Here is a 16,127-nt window from a genome sequence, read left to right as displayed (position 1 = left end):
CAGGAAACATTAGATTAGTTTTTTCATGCATTCACCACTTATTCTGAACTGTGTTGTAGGTAGGTGGCTGTAATAAAGCTCCATCACTGCAGCAGCTCAGCTCACTTAAAATCCCGTCACTGTAACATGAGCACAGTTATTCAGATTCAGAAAACTTTATCATGTACAGGCAATTCATTTGCAGCTTACCACAGACACCAGTCAGCATTCAAAGTGCAATGGGTCAGACATAATCAGAATATCCATGAGGTTGTTGGAAGACACAACAAAAGTTATAATAGTTTTTTAAAAATCTGTGACAGAAATAGTTGTTAACACAAACATTTCTGGGTATATTTCATTAATTTCAGAAGACTTATTAAAAGAAAACATTGCATATTTCCTGTTTTTTTGCAGTTGAGCATTTTCATTTTTTCAGTTTCTGATTGAGATAATTCACTGACCTGTTGCGACATGACTTTAAAAATTGAGATGTTCCCGCAGTTATTCCTTTTTATAAGCTCTATACAAGTTTTCCCATACATATTTAACACTTCATATGATGACTTTGGGCTGTGTTAAATATACAGTTTAAATGATTTCTGAATCAGGGCATCTCCAATCTATCGAAATAAGAAAACAAGACATGAAGTTGCAATAAATATTTTCATTTATTTCATTAGGAAAGCTGATGGTTTAAGTAGTTGGTCTTTTATTTTGGCCATAAAACTTCTCAAGGAAAACCAGTGGTACAACTGAAACAGTGAATGTTAAAATGTATATAACCAGAGAGGACTGAAGTATATTCTCTTGAAAATGACCCCTACAACAGACCAAATAGGCTGATCTCTCCAGCCCAGCAGAGTTCGCTGTTCATTCTCCATTACTCCTAAAAGTGGAGCGTCGACCACACGGAACTCGGCGTGTTTACGTCCCTGTGGCTTCTCTTTGTTCTGGACGTTCGGAGTGTTCAAAAAGAAGCATAATGTGTGCGGTGCAGCTGCTGCGGGTGTCGGTTCAGGAGCAAGTCTGCGCCGCCGCTGAGGACGTTCTGCTGCAGCTGGAAAAAACAGAAAAGCCGGCCACACTGCGGACACTGAGAGCTCTGCTCACGGAGCGGCTAACTGTGGCTGTGGAGGAGATCGTTGGTCTCTTTGAGAAAACCGTAATGGAGTACGAGGACAGAGTGCAGCGGTCAGAGCAGGAGATCTACCGACAAAGGAAGCTGCTCGATACCGTCCTGAAGCCTGAAGTCAGGCTGTACAGAACAGATCACTCCACATTAACTACACCCACAGGATCTGCAGCTGGAGCCAGTCGCGTGCATTCGCCAGCTAACACTTCCGCTCAGCTTCAAAATAGAAGCCCTGCCAGCCCAAGTGAAGAAGCGATGGAATTTGAACAGGAAGCTGCCGACAGCGGTGGGTAAAACTGTAACACAAAGTCAAAGTACTCTTACTGTGACGTGTTTATTCATTTAACATCAGGTCCGAGTGACATGTGGAAGAACCATACACAGTCACAACAGCTTGGTACCTCTTCCTTATGCTGGTCACTAGCTTGGTCACACTACTGTGGGATGGCATCCCATTCTTCAGCCGGCATTTTTTTGCAAGTCAGCCAGTGTGGTTGTGTTCATCACTGGCAAAATTATCACAAGAGTGTTCTGTGGGGTTGTGGTCAGGACTGCAGGCATCCCTTTCTATCCTTCTGATGCCCCTGTTTGTTAAACAGATTGTAAAATTGCCTGTATGTCCTTTTTATTTACATCTGAATCATCCAAGCCAATAAACACCAAACAACAGTCAATAGCAGAATAAGATGTTTGACATAGGCAGAGAAAATCTAGTAATAGGCACAACCTACACACACTGCTGTGCATCCCAGAAATGTATTTTCTTATAAATGTGGCAGCATTTAAAAGGGAAATACACAGGTTTTCCAAGCAGCTATAAGATTTATTGCCAACTACAAAGTCATAAACATAAATTCCCTTACTTTTTGTGCCAGGTTTAGCTGACTTTTGTTTTTTAGAGCTTCAGTGGGCAGCTTTCAAGAATTGAAGATGAAAATCTGAATTGATAATAGTAATCATAATAATAAACATAATAATATTTCATGTTAAACTAAAAATAGTTTTTAGATTTCTGTATCTAAAAATGTCTAACAATTTTTTAAAACTATTAATTAATCCCAACAAGTGACTATTTGGAGTTTCTGGGCTTGTGGTGAAAACAGTTTATCTTAAGCTTAACAAAATAATGAACATATTCAGTAATTCCTAATGTTGTCAAACTTAATTTAATTGAAGTTTCTTTATCACCACTCAGTCAAATTTGACCCATTGTTTGTGCTGATTAGATGTTCTACTCCTGTCTCCAGAGTCTCTGCAGTCAGTGACCGTGTGTGGGAACAACGCAGACTGTCAGCCTGTACTTGACCCAGCTGATCTGAACAAGTTTGACTCTGACAACATCAGTGATTCTGCCAGCCGGTCAACATCCCCCTCCCCTTCACTCTCCTACCACCCTCCTGAGAGCACTGATGAAGATCCAGACAATGACTGGACATTGAGGAATCGGCCCCTTAGATCTGTAAGGAAAAAGAAGAGAGGCCGACCTCCTCTTGCAAAACCCGCCGTGAAGAAAAAACGGAAGCGCTCAAGTCCAGCTCAGACTTTCAACTGCTATGTGTGTGAACGTCCTCTGCAAGGAAAAGGCTTCCTGCTCAAACATGTCCTAACTGTTTGCGCAAGCAACCAGGACAACCGATGCGGCTTCTGTGGTGAGCTTTTAAACTCAGCTAACAGCCTAAATGATCACCTGCAGGTTCACCAGAAAACCAGCAAAACATGCTCCTTTTGTGGGAAAACCTTCACCTCCATCCTGGCGCAGGAACTGCACGTCCGCCTGCACACTGGAGAGAAGCCGTACAACTGCCACGTCTGTGGCAAAATGTTCAGCCAAAAGGGTAACCTGACCTCTCACCTGCACGTCCACGCTGCAGAAAAACCTTTCAAATGTAAAGAATGCAGCCGTGCCTTCTGTCACATGACTTCATTAGAGCGCCACATGAGGGAGCACACTGGAAATGTGGTGCACACCTGCAGCATCTGCGGTCAGGAGTTCAGTGAACGTCAGAGCTTTCGGCAACACATGGCGAGCCATCAGAAGGATGGCACTTATAAACGGAAGAAGTGCCGCAGCACAACGCCATCCTGTAGCTGCAAAGTATGTGGGGATGCTTTTGAACGGAAGATGCACTTGGTGAAACATGCAAAGACTCACCTGCTGGATCCAGACTGCTGTTGTGGAGTTTGTGGCTACCAGTACGAGTCTGTTGAAAGTCTCGCTGCCCACTTGCACACTCACCTTGACGCTGGTAGCACTTGTGACACCTGTGGGAAATGCTTCCCAGGTCAATCAGCACTACTGATGCACCTGAGGATCCACACAGGAGAAAAACCTTTCACCTGTAGTTTCTGCGGGAAGGCCTTCAATCAGAGCGGCAACCTGAAGACACACTTGAAGATTCACACGGGTGAGCGGGCGTTCACTTGCTGCATCTGTGGCAAGGGGTTTACTCAGAAACAAACTCTGGACACTCATGTCCGCTTCCACAACAAAGAGAGGCGTTTCCTGTGTCAGGTCTGTGGGAAGGGCTTTATGCAGGATGTGGACCTGAAGAGACATATTCTGATCCACACTGGAGAAAAGCCGTACATCTGCAAGGTCTGTGGAAAGAGCTTCCAGGCCAAACGGTCACTTAATGGGCACCTCAAAGTGCACACAGTTGGGGAGGACGATGTCAGACCAGAGCTGGACAACAGCACAGAGCCACAAAGGATGGACAGCTTCTCGGGATACTTTCAACTGTAGACTAGAACTATAGATGGCTTATCTTGTTGAATACCTTTGTTGGTCTGGGGATTTAAACCATAGTCAGTTTACTCCAGTTTTCAGATCCATACATTTTCACTGACAGCTACAGTGATATCACACTTCAAGCTGAAATGTGTTTACAATAATGAGAACTATAAGGCAACAGGAAGTCTTTCTAACAGCTACAAAGATCAGTTTTCTCGCTGATGAGCATTTTCATAGGTTTTTTTTTAATTATTATTATTATTACGAAGTTTCTCTTTTCCATAATAAGCTAAGACCGTTGAGTCATTTAAAGTTCTGGACTTTCATCAGTATTTATATCATATATATTTCCCAAACTGTGTCAAAACCTGAACTTTTAATTGATTAAGTTAAACCTGTTATTCAGAACCAATGTCACATATCTGCTGTCTAAAAGTATTGATAACTATCCTGTTACTGTGCTACAGTCTTAAGTGAATTTTTGTTTTCTTATGCTTTGCTTTTCTGGTTGTTTTACACAAAACATTTCAGCTGAACTTCACTAGCGCTTATAAAATAACTGTTAGTGCAGTGACTCTTTTATTCAGTGTTTCATAAGTATGTCTTATTCTGATAGGGATTTTTATACACATAGGCACAATGTATTGCTTTCTGAATCCACCAACTTCCTAGTTCAGAGAAAATGAATTTGTGGAGCCATGAAAATCGAATATATATCAGTTCCAGACCCACAGAGATAAATCATAGCAATAGTTCAATTCTTAATAATACAAACGTTAAAAGAAATCCCATAAAGACACAACCACGGCTGTACAGGATCCTGACAAGTCTACATTTATTCCAAGAGACCATAAGTGAAGCAACTATCTTCAGTTGTAGAATTTATATAGTTTTAAGCTCTAGAGTCTTTAGAAAAGAATTTGTATATATTTCACAGCAAAGGCTCAACAACTCAGTCCAAAGTGTTGGAAAGTTGTTTTTCTGATTCAGTTATGAAAGGATCAGTGCTGTAACTTGACATGCATGTTCATGGTAGCACATCTTGCCTCAACCTATCAAAACAGATCAATAACATTTGAAAGCTTTTCTCTGTAAAATAATAGGTATTTATTTTGAAGTTATGCATATTAAAAACCAAACAACCTATTTATTCAGAAAATAATTGCAAATTAATCAAAGATTAATTCAGGTCTACATTAAACTGCAAAACAGTGAAAATTTCACATTTAAAACATATATTCACTCTAAACATTGAAACTTCATTTCTCTCATACATACTTTCACAGTAGCAGCAGAGAACCCTGTTTACAGTTTACAGCAGTGAAGGCTACGACTTCATAGCTACCTACTACTCCCTTCCGGCAGGGGGCAGACTACGAAGCTCTTTCTACTCGGTATTACCTCGTTGACCCGAACACATCAGGACCGTCCCAGATGTTTTTCTTCCTGATAACAGAAGGATGGAGGTCTGCTCCTGGATGTCTCCGGTAGAGTCCCCGCCACGCCGTGGGCTCCATGCCCTGGCTGACTCAGTGTCAAAGCTGCTCAGCAGAGCTGGAGAGGAGATCCTTGGTGCCCTGGAGAAGCGGTGCGCTGGGTTCAAATCCTCTGGAATCTCAGGTGACCTGTTTCAGCCGCTGCGACGGCTGTTCTCCGAGAGGATGGCCGTGACTGCGCAGTGTATAGTCGAGCTCCTGGAGCAGGAGGTAGTGGAGTACCGGCGGCAGTTGGAGCGGCAGAGCCGGCTGCTAGAGGTCGTGCTGAGCCCGGTGGTCCGCCTGAACAGAACAGGTGAGTTACACAGACCCGTGCCGCTGTTGCACCAAAATCTGTGACCCGTCAGAATTTGTGACAGGAGGTGACAGCATACATTTCTCTGCATGTGCGCCTTAGAAGACGAGTAAAGTCTTGAAAAAAACGTGTATTTAAGTCTGAGTTCATTATAATGCAGGTACAGTAAAGTCACACATTCTTATAGCTATCAGAAAAGATTACCTAGGCCACCCCTCTTATGGAATGGACTCTTCTAACATAATTTGTGACCCTCACATAGCCAAGAACACAGAAGTCACCATTTCTGATAGCTCTGAGTGTGTGAGTTTATTGTACCTGCATTACAATGAACACAGACCTAAACACACGTGTTTCCATGACTTTGCTCGTCTTCTAAGACAGTGGTCCCCAACCCTGGTCCTCAAGGCCCACTATCCTGCAGGTCTTCGATGTCTCCCTGTTGCAGCACACCTGATTCAAATGAATGGCTCATTAGCAGATTTGTGCAGAGCTTGTCACACAACCATTTAATTTGAATCAGGTGTGTTGCAGCAGGGAGACATCTAAGATCTTCAGGATAGTGGGCCTTGAGGACCAGGGTTGGGGACCTCTGTTCTAAGATGTACATGCAGAGAAATGTGCACTATCCTCCCCCTGTGGTCACAAATTCTGATGGGTTACATATTTTAGTGTAACACCCCGCCATGTTGGAGCCGGATCGTCACACTAAGTGTTGCTAGGTGACCATGGACTAATCAACATTAAAACAGCTGTTTCACTAATTAGTCTCACAGAAAGTTACTCTTTTACATATAACTGGAAAACACTGGATGTTGAAATCAAACAACAGTCCTTTTTGATATAAAATAATGCGTAAATCGATTGTATGTTCTATATTTAGATGACATGATATGACCTGATGGAAGTTTTTTTTTTTTTTCTATCTTCAGACATAAAAGAATTATGAAAGAAATTGAACAAAAAATCTGTTATTATGCAATAGCTTGAGCGCTTTAATACATATAGAAAATAAAATTATGTTATATTATACATATAGCATATGGTAAAAGAAACTACTTTGGCTTAATAATTTTTTAAGCACTTAGACCAGTGGGTGTAATATTCCTTACAAATACCAAACTCTCTAGTATTTGTGGTTCTGAAGGCAGAAGCAATCAATTTAAGATTTACCTTATAATTAGATAACTGTTTGGTGACAACAGTTGTTGTGATCCACCAAAATGCTAACAAGCAAGTATTTTAACATATTCAGCAGATAAATAAAGAATAAATAATAAAGTCATTATTTTGTCACCAAGACAGATAATTGACTTTAAGTCTATCAACAAAATTATTAATTAAACAATCATTGTACAGGTTATCTTAAACCTTATACTGCTTTTCTCAAGCAATACCTGTTAATGCGTGCCATTATCGCAGCCGCCTAAGTGTCATATCAACCTCCTATTTTTCTCAAAATGGGATTGATTCCTCCATGCTGGGCTGACACATGGCATCCAAAACACAAACTTTAACAATCCGGCAGTTTTTGGTTTGATCTGACTGTCAGCACAGGGAAACAGCAGTTTCTTTAAAGCAGTTTGAATCAGTGCCTTTTCTTTTTCCTTGTCAGATTTTGTCAGCTCGACAGTTCCCAAGATGACCCCAGCCAATGAAAACCCCGCTTTACTGTCACAGCCCACAGGCCCATCCAGTTCTGCCTGTTCAGACATGTCTGCAGCCGAAAGTGACGATAACTGGAGGGACAGTGATATTTCCTCAAGCAAGAAAGAAAAGGAGAAAACGGATCAAGTGGATCAGGCTGCCTTATCAGACCGGCCAGTAAATCAGATCTGTGTCATTTGTGGAAAAACCTTTCGTCACAAAAATAATCTGGTGAAACATGCAGAATCCCACTCAGACTCCCCAGAGCATCTCTGTGGGGTCTGTGGACTGTGTCTCGAGTCTTCAAATGCTTTATCAGACCACCTTAAATCTCACAGAGAAAAGGTTGGCACTGGTGGAACCTGTAAGGTCTGCAGAAAGACATTTCAAAACATGGAGACACACATGAGGAGCCACACTGGAGTCAAACCGTTCACTTGTGACATATGTAGCAAGAGTTTCCCCCGACCAGGAGCACTAAGGAGGCACAAGAAAATCCACAGCAGAAGGAAACCTGACACCTGCCAGGTCTGTGGACTGAACTTCACTGACGATGAGCTGCTCCAGGATCACTTGAAGACACATGAAGGTGGTGATGGAGATCAGAACGAGGACGATGACGTGAGGGAGGAGTGTGAGTTAGAGAAGATGAAACCAAAGAGGAACACAGAGCCAGCCCCTGGTGGAACGTCTGTCTCACTGTGTTGCAAAGTCTGTGGTGACGCCTTCCACAGTGGAGGCTTTTTGAGAAAACATGCAGAGACGCACTGCAAAGACTCTAAGAGCATCTGTGGTGTCTGTGGAAAACAGCTGGACTCACCTAACAGTCTGCAGACTCATCTGCAGACTCACAGAGAGACTAGTGGGACATGCAGCATCTGTGGGAAAAGTTTCCAGAACATGGTGGCACACATGCGCAGTCATACAGGAATCAAACCGTATCGCTGCACAATCTGCAGCAAACGCTTCCCCCGACCTGGAGCTCTGAGGCGACACAAGAAGATCCACAGCGGTGAGCGACCATATGTCTGCCAGCTGTGTGGCAAGACTTTTATCGAGAGCACCGCCTTGAAGACTCACAGTAGGAGTCACTCATGGGAGGTCCACAAAGGCAAAGAATTTGAGTCCACAGAGGACTGTAAGACCGTAAGTCCTGAGGGACAAAATGCAAAGATGCTCACTGGCTCACGCTCCTGCTGTAAAGTCTGCGGGGAGTCTTTTCAGAGCAATGGTAGTTTAAGGAAACATGCCAAGAGTCATTCAGCAGAGTCAGTTTGTGGAGTCTGTGGTGAACGCCTGCTGCCGTCGCAAACACTGACAAACCACCTGCAGGTGCACAGAGAAGAAGGTAAAATCTGTCACATCTGTGGTAAAACCTACCAGAACATTGAGACCCACATGCGGGGTCACACTGGCGTCAAACCGTACCGCTGCAGCATCTGCGGTAAATCCTTTCCACGGCCTGGCGCTCTGCGGCGCCACAAAAGGATACATAGTGGGGAACGTCCGTACATCTGCGAGTTCTGTGGGAAGACGTTCATTGATAACGGTGCTTTGACAACACACATCAGGAACCACACCGGAGACAAACCTGCTAACCGTGTACCCTGCGAGACCTGTGGGAAGAGTTTAGCCTCAGTCCATGTCCTGGAAGTCCACAAGAGGATCCACACAGGTGAAAAGCCCTTTCTTTGCCGCATGTGTGGAAAAGCCTTTAGGCAGGTGGGAGGGCTGAATGCCCACATGCTGACACACACCGGGGAAAAACCATTTAGCTGCAGCCTGTGCAACAAGAGCTTCAGCACCAAAGGGTACTTGGAGACACACATCCGTTTCCACAAGAAGGAGCGGGCCTTCAGCTGCCACCTGTGTTGGAAAGCGTTTGTCACCAAGAATGACCTTAAGAAACATCTGCTGACTCACACTGGTGAGAAGCCCTATAGCTGTCGGGTCTGCGGCAAGAGTTACCAGGAGAAACGCTCCAGAGATATCCACATGAAGATTCACTTGGTTGTCGACAGCTGCAAAGAGCCAATAACAGGGCAGGATAATGTGCAGCCAAACTTCACTCAGCTGTAAAGTTCCAGACCAGTTTGTTCTGGTCTAACAATCTGATAACAGAAATAAATTGTGGGATAAAATTTTCTTAGTCTCGGCAGATTTGTTCCATTTAACTTAAATATTATAAACATTTATATAATAGTATATAATAGTATACATTAGTTAAATAATACTAATAGTATACATTAGTTAAAACTTTAAAGTGGAAATTTTAAATGAACCTTCATAATGTCTGTTCAAAATCTTTTAATCAGAATTTTTTGTTGAAGATGGAGCAAAGACAGCCAAGAGGTCACACCAAACCACAATTATCAATAAACTGAACTGAAGCCAGGTCCTGATTTTATCTGTCTCATTTTATATATCTTAATAAACAGGTGTCAAACTGGGCCACTATCCTGCAGGTTTTTGTTCTTTCCATGCCCTAACACACCCGACTGAAATTAAGGGGTCATTTTTAAGAGGTTGACAAGAGGCTGTTGGATCCATTTGATTTGAATCAGGCATGTTGGGCATGTGACGCAATAAAAACCTGCAGGAAAGCATCCCTTAAAGACCAGAGTTTGATACCCTGTCTTAATAAATCAGTTTCCACGTTCTAGAGCTCAGAATCTGATTTGATCAAGTATAGAAATAAGGCAGCAGAAAGTCTGGCTTAGATATGTTTTAGAACATATAAATTATATTAAACTGATTAGATCTGCTTAAAGATAGTGAACTTATTTATGTTCAGTATCGACCTTATGAATCGGATGTGTTATGAGCACAGTTTTTATATTATGCTTTAGCATGCTGTGAAGTCACATCAGCTGAGGGCTCAAATGTGCGTCAGCTGCTTCTCAGGGGTTTTGAAGGGGCTTGTCTTGTCTGTGTCTCAATTTCTTTAAAAGGGGTTTTAATCCCTTACGTTACAGCTTTATAAATACAACTCAATCACTAACCCAGTTCCATAGGCACGCTTTTCTCCTACTTTTTCTGTTTAAAAACACTGATTTATCTGCAAAATATTCTGTTATTACAGATGATTTACTCTGATTTGATCTACACCATAACATGACAGCCATGAAGTAATGAAGCCCTGTCAATGTTTCTCTTCAAATGCATCATACATGCACAGCCAACATGTCCCTTTTTTGACTGTTTCAAATGCTTCAAAGCAGTGAGTAGATTTGATGGCAGATGTGTCAAAGTGATTCAGTGCTTCACATAGCTTCAGATTCACCATCCATAAATTAAATCAGAATTTTATGTCCACCTAGATTTGAGCTGAAAAATCTGGATACTTAGTTAAATACTATCGAATATGACCCAATGTTAATTGGTAGAAAAGAATATTAATATTTCAAGTAACTAGTTTGTCAAAGACTGCCCAAACTTCTGATTTTATACAGGTGTCCACACTTGCTGATCATTTAATTAAATGCATTTAGTTAGCATCATTGGCTGCTACTTGACCCTGTTACATACTGCGTGAGAAGCGAGAACTTTGTTTTTGTTCCCACTTTGGGCTTCCACAGGTTTAAAACGCTTTTTATTTTTCTTTCTTTTTTTTTTTTTGAAGGTGTTTGAGGTACCACATGACAGAACTCAGAATACACTTGTCTATCCTCCACAGGTTGGCCATCGGGTAAAGGTAACAGTAACTTGCACAGCAGTAGATCGTTTTGCATCAGCATGGCCATTTTATAACGGAAAAGCTAAAGACAGGGAAACAAAGAAACAGGTGTAGCAACAGGCTGATTATGCTTCTAGTGCACCCACACAAATCTGCCTAAGACCAGGGGCCTGTTCCATGAAAGGATGTTAAACCTACTCTGAGTATAAAAGGAAACCCTGGTTTAACTGATTCTGAGCTGAGCAACTCTTGAGTTTTTGATTTCAGAACAGCTGCTTTGAGTTGGTTCAATCTGCTTATTCTGTTTTTACTCAGAGTTGGGAATCACAATAAAAAGCCATCATCAATGGAGCTCTGACATCTGGATTCACTATTGCAACTGCTGACAGAAAGTTACCAGTTATTTCACCCCTTTGGAGCAAGAAACTGTTATGCAAACATACAGGGAATACAAAGAGGTATTTTGTTTAAAAAAAAAAAAAAAAAAGAAGAAGTATTATGGAAGAAAACTGCTTCCTGAGTCAGTGTGGAAGTTGGAATCCACTAGTCCCTGACTTAATATTTAATATATATTAGAAACTCTGAGTTTCTATTGAACCTGCCAGCAAGGACATTTACTTCATGGCATCAGTTACCATGGTAACAGAATAAGGGTAATTTACTTCCTGGAACAGAAAACCCGGTTTCCCTCAATTCGGGGTTAACATATCTGTACTCCAAGTTTAAAAATAACCCCATTTCTGGAAAAGCCCCCTGGTTCCAGTGAGCAGTTTCACCAAAACTAGAATATATTTAATTAATGAAATTATTTACTAAATCCTAGTACACATTACATATTCATACAACACCAAACGTTCTGTTGTCATAACAGCTTTCAGTTATTTGAAAGTAATGCGTCTGTGAAAGAGATTTAACTCTCAGCAGTTTACCTCTTCGGGGTTTTGTTGAGTTTCACAACAGAGAAAGAGCAGGAGGTGAAAGGGCAGAGCTTCACAGTACACAGAAAGATGATGAGGCTTTCACCATGTCTGAATGAAGAGCTTCAGTCAGTGGACAGTTAACTAGAAGGAGTCAAACAGGAAGTGGATGAGACTCATATAATGCTGTGGAAGCTTTAGTTAGAGCATAAATCTGCTCTGAGCAGGATTAGACTGATACATTCTTCCAATAAACTGTTGATTATCATATTTTTGACAATGTATTTTAAAGATGGCAGTACTCTTAAAAGGGAGTCCAATGCAGAAGTTCCTATACTTGCCTGCAGGTGGTGACGTCTGGTTATCAAAAGCAGACTGCAAATAACTCTGATGAGAAAACACTAACACTCACTTGATCTGCTACCTCAAACCATAATGCTGACTTTTGAAAATTATTGTTCTTTTTAGATTAAAAGACAAAATGAATCAGGGTATGTTTTATAGCAGGGTCATTGACAAGTGGCTTAATGTAGTTTCTGTAGTTCGGAGTCAGACCCATCAAAATTGGTGGCTATATCGATCTTTTATTTTTATATAAAGTTTTATTTAACATGGACAGTGCACACTGATAAACATCAAAGTGTAAATGTGCAACATCACACAACTGACTTTTTTGCATCTATTGCCCATCGACTGATGTTAAAGGGCCAGAGAAATAAAAAGGGCACATAAAACATACAGCAAAATGTAACATCCGTATATTAGTGTAATGCATACGATCATATTTCATACAAACAGTTGTAGAAAATAAAATAAACACAAACTATTAAAAATATAGGGCAGAACTATAGATATTGGACTAACTGGCAAAAAACTGTTATATATTATCAATGCTAAGCAGCCACTTCTTCAAACTGGATTTAAATATGTTGTAATTTCCCTTTTCTCTGACATAGGATGGTATTTTCTTCCACTAACCTGCAGCTTTAATGGAAAAAGCAGCTTGTCCATGTTTGCTTCTTCTAAAATGAACCATATAGTCCGTTTTCACTCTGCTCCATGCAGGTTTTTTTAGCAGATGAGCTATACAGCCTATGTTTTATAATCACTTCTGTCCACCAGGTGTTCAGCAGAATCTCATCACAGACAAAGTGCCTCAGGTGAGGGAGTGGGGCTTTACAGCCCACCTAAAACGAGAAGAAGATGGAGCCTCAGGTCAAGAGGACACAGATGCTAAGAGCACACATTTTTCAGAGGCCAAGCTTCAGCCGACTGAGAAACAACTGATAGATTTTTGAGTCAAACAAGATAAAAATGAAGATCACATGATGATGGAGAGCAGTTCCCAGCTGGAAGGTTGGCTCACAGGAGATCAATAAACTTATCATGCGTGAATGGCAGAGGCTTAGGGCCCCTTCACACACTGGTCTACTTGACTTAGTATGATTGGGGAATAGATATGAATGTGACTTTTAACATTCTTTTGATCAGAGTCTGCTTTCACACCACACTAGTCAGATCAACCAGACCTTATGAAAATGTATTGCTGTTTTCACCAGTTGCCTTCGTCACTGTATCAAGAATTACTGAAAGAGAGGACAAGACAAACAACAAAGAAAAAACTAGCTCATCTATTGGTTAGTGCAGGATAACTTCTGTTTCCACTGTATAAGGTAAAAAACATGGATCTGCATCAAATCTTAGCACTCTTGGCGGTTTAGCAGTCTTTTTATTAACCATTGGTTGCTTCAGGGAATATTGCCCCCTAGCGAGCAGTTGTTGAAACTGTATGATGTCCAGGAGGTTTGGTCCACCTGAGTAAAGTGCAGTGTGAAAGCAAACCAAATGAAATGAAGGTTTGAAATTTGTCAGAATTACCCATCCAAACCGGGTCCCCCAGACTATCCTGATGTGAATGTGATAAGATAGTAATGTTTAGATCTTGTTAAATGGTCAGATATTTCCAAACATTGTATTAACAAGTATATCCTTATCTAATTGGGTTTCTTATATTTAGTTTCTCCAGATGCTATTCAGAATTTCACCCCAGAAGCAAAGCAGCAGGTGAGGGAGTCAAGCGATAGTCTACAAATCAAACCAGAGGAGGGTGAAGCCTCAGGACATGAAGGGAGCAACACCAAACTCATATTAAGTCCTGATTGGCAGAAGAATGGAAGAATGACCTCCGGATCTTAACCGAAACTCTGTTGTCCACCTAGAATGTTTTAATTCGTACAGTGACAAAGCGCTGTTTGAACCAGTTTACCATACCTAATTTAAACCAGGCCTCCGACTGACCAAAATCTGCTGATCTGCAACAGCTGTGGTCGAGAGTTCAGCTCAAAGACAACTTTGAAGAAACATATCAGGAGATACACGGACCAGGATCAGATGTCTTGCTGCCTTTGGAGATAGAATGCCCCCCTTCCAGAAACCCTCCAAGTTGTTTAGCTGCAGAATTTGCAGGGGGTTCCTTCTATACTCTGGTAATTCTGCAGCAGCATGCTGAAGGCCACTGCAAGGAGAGCCAGTGTGGGATCTGTGGTTACTGTCTGCCAACTACCAAGAGCCTTAAAGAGCATGTGCAATCCCACAAAGAAATGGGCAGCACCTGTGATGTGTGTGGGAAGGAATGGAGCTCAATTAAGGGAATGGAGATCGACAAACAGGTACACACCAGTGAGAAACCACACCACTATGGATCCTGCAGCCTGAACTTCAGGAGGAGGGAGACTTTGGAGAGATATCTGAAGGCCAACATTGGGGAGCGACCACACTCCGGTGGACTCTAAGAGCTTCAACAGGAGGGAGTACCTGATCTGACACCTAAACGTAGCCCACAAATTAATCAAATAGTTTTTAAACTTGGAAATATGTAGATCTTTTCTCTCAAAGTGAGAAAGTTAGAGAGGCACTGACAGGTTCATTCTTAGTTTTATTTTTTGTTTGTTTTGTTTTATTTGTTTTGTTTTTGTTTTTTTTACTTAATAAAGAACTTGGAATGAGTGTTTCATCTCTAGTTTTAAGATATTTCTCACTTGTCTAAAGCAAAAAAAAGGCTTTTCTTATTTCAAGAAATATTACCAAGTGGAATGTCTCACTACACTGGCAGATTATTTAACTTGATTATTGTCTAAATCTACTCAAGTTCAGTGTTTTTCTTTTCCCTTATATTAAGATGGTTCTTTTTTATCAGGGTTAGTGAAATGGTACTGGTAGGTATTAGAACAAGTTAAAATTTGGTTTGAAAGATACGTTATCTCAAACAGTGTCTCAGTGATATGATTTTCTTAATATGTGTGTAAAACAGCCTATTTAAGGTTTTAGTAACTAAGTAAGAAATAAGATGTATACTCTCAAAAATTAAAAAGATTAATCTCACATTGTGTTTTTGTCTAGAATATCACTTTCAATACAAGATCAAAAGGACATTTTGGCCAGATATAAGATTGTCAGACTTTTTTAGGTAGCCCTTTTTTTCAGTATTAAGGAAAATATCTAAGATAAACTGCCTATTTTCTGATTTTAAAAACACTTCATAGTCCACTGGCGTCTGAAAGAGAACAGTTTATTTATTTTTTATTACTTTTACTGGATCCACTTTTACAGATATTTTATTGTTGCTTAACTTTTGCTTCTGATAATTGTTAAACACTTTGGTCAGCTTCAGTCACTTATTAAATGTGTTAGACAGTTACATTTAATTTGATTTGAAGCCAGTAAGTGAGCGTTTACCAATCCCTAAAAGTAAATTTTAGTGTTGCAGGGTAAACTATTTGTAGAAAGATCATTGATTAGTTTCAGATTTATTTATTTATTTGTGAAAAGTTTGTCCACCAGTCAAATTATATTAAATGCACACAATTTATGCTTTTGCAACTTCAGATATACTAGTGGCCTCCACCACTACTATACAGAACTTTGGGGTTATTTTTGACCAAGATTAGTCCTTTTACTCACATGTAAAACAAGTTTTCAGGACTACCTTTTTTCACCTGCCTAATATTGCTTTAATTAGGAACACCTTGTCTCAGAGTGAGTAAAGAAAACTACTTCAAGTATTTGTCTTCACAATCGGGATCACATCAGATCTAAAATATGAAAATGTGAGAGCTGAGAGTGAGCACTTTGCTCTTACTTGTGGTTCCTAAAAGCAAAATGGAAATTTATAGTCTTCAGTTATGTCAGCTCCTAGTTTTGGTTCTAAAAGCAGACACTCTCTCCCTTTACGCTTTGATATAAAACCTTTAT

General features: G+C 40.7%; 2 protein-coding genes across 2 annotated transcripts; both read left to right on the top strand.

Annotated features, from left to right (window-relative positions):
- The first annotated feature begins 905 nt into the window (after positions 1-905).
- LOC121656816 (zinc finger protein 2 homolog) lies at positions 906-4,337 on the top strand. Its single transcript, XM_042011977.1, has 2 exons — positions 906-1,400; positions 2,362-4,337. Exons 1-2 carry the CDS (start codon positions 965-967, stop codon positions 3,855-3,857), a joined length of 1,932 nt encoding a protein of 643 aa, XP_041867911.1. The 5' UTR covers positions 906-964; the 3' UTR covers positions 3,858-4,337.
- A 365-nt stretch (positions 4,338-4,702) lies between these two features.
- LOC121656812 (oocyte zinc finger protein XlCOF6-like) lies at positions 4,703-9,658 on the top strand. Its single transcript, XM_042011972.1, has 2 exons — positions 4,703-5,636; positions 7,252-9,658. The coding sequence occupies exons 1-2, from the start codon at positions 5,306-5,308 to the stop codon at positions 9,360-9,362; spliced, it is 2,442 nt and encodes an 813-aa protein (XP_041867906.1). The 5' UTR covers positions 4,703-5,305; the 3' UTR covers positions 9,363-9,658.
- Positions 9,659-16,127: the final 6,469 nt, after the last annotated feature.

The sequence above is a fragment of the Melanotaenia boesemani genome, chromosome 17, assembly GCF_017639745.1.
Source record: "Melanotaenia boesemani isolate fMelBoe1 chromosome 17, fMelBoe1.pri, whole genome shotgun sequence".
Classification (NCBI taxonomy): Eukaryota; Metazoa; Chordata; class Actinopteri; order Atheriniformes; family Melanotaeniidae; genus Melanotaenia; species Melanotaenia boesemani.
The sequence above is the reverse complement of the archived record's forward strand: the minus strand, read 5'-3'. Positions and strand labels throughout refer to the sequence as shown.

Bases quoted from the DNA above. Each gene is read 5' to 3' on its own strand.
- LOC121656816 (XM_042011977.1), top strand. From the start codon at position 965: ATGTGTGCGGTGCAGCTGCTGCGGGTGTCGGTTCAGGAGCAAGTCTGC. The intron at 1,401-2,361 runs GTGGGTAAAACT...TCCTGTCTCCAG, and splicing joins ACAGGAAGCTGCCGACAGCG to AGTCTCTGCAGTCAGTGACC.
- LOC121656812 (XM_042011972.1), top strand. From the start codon at position 5,306: ATGGAGGTCTGCTCCTGGATGTCTCCGGTAGAGTCCCCGCCACGCCGT. The intron at 5,637-7,251 runs GTGAGTTACACA...TTTCCTTGTCAG, and splicing joins GGTCCGCCTGAACAGAACAG to ATTTTGTCAGCTCGACAGTT.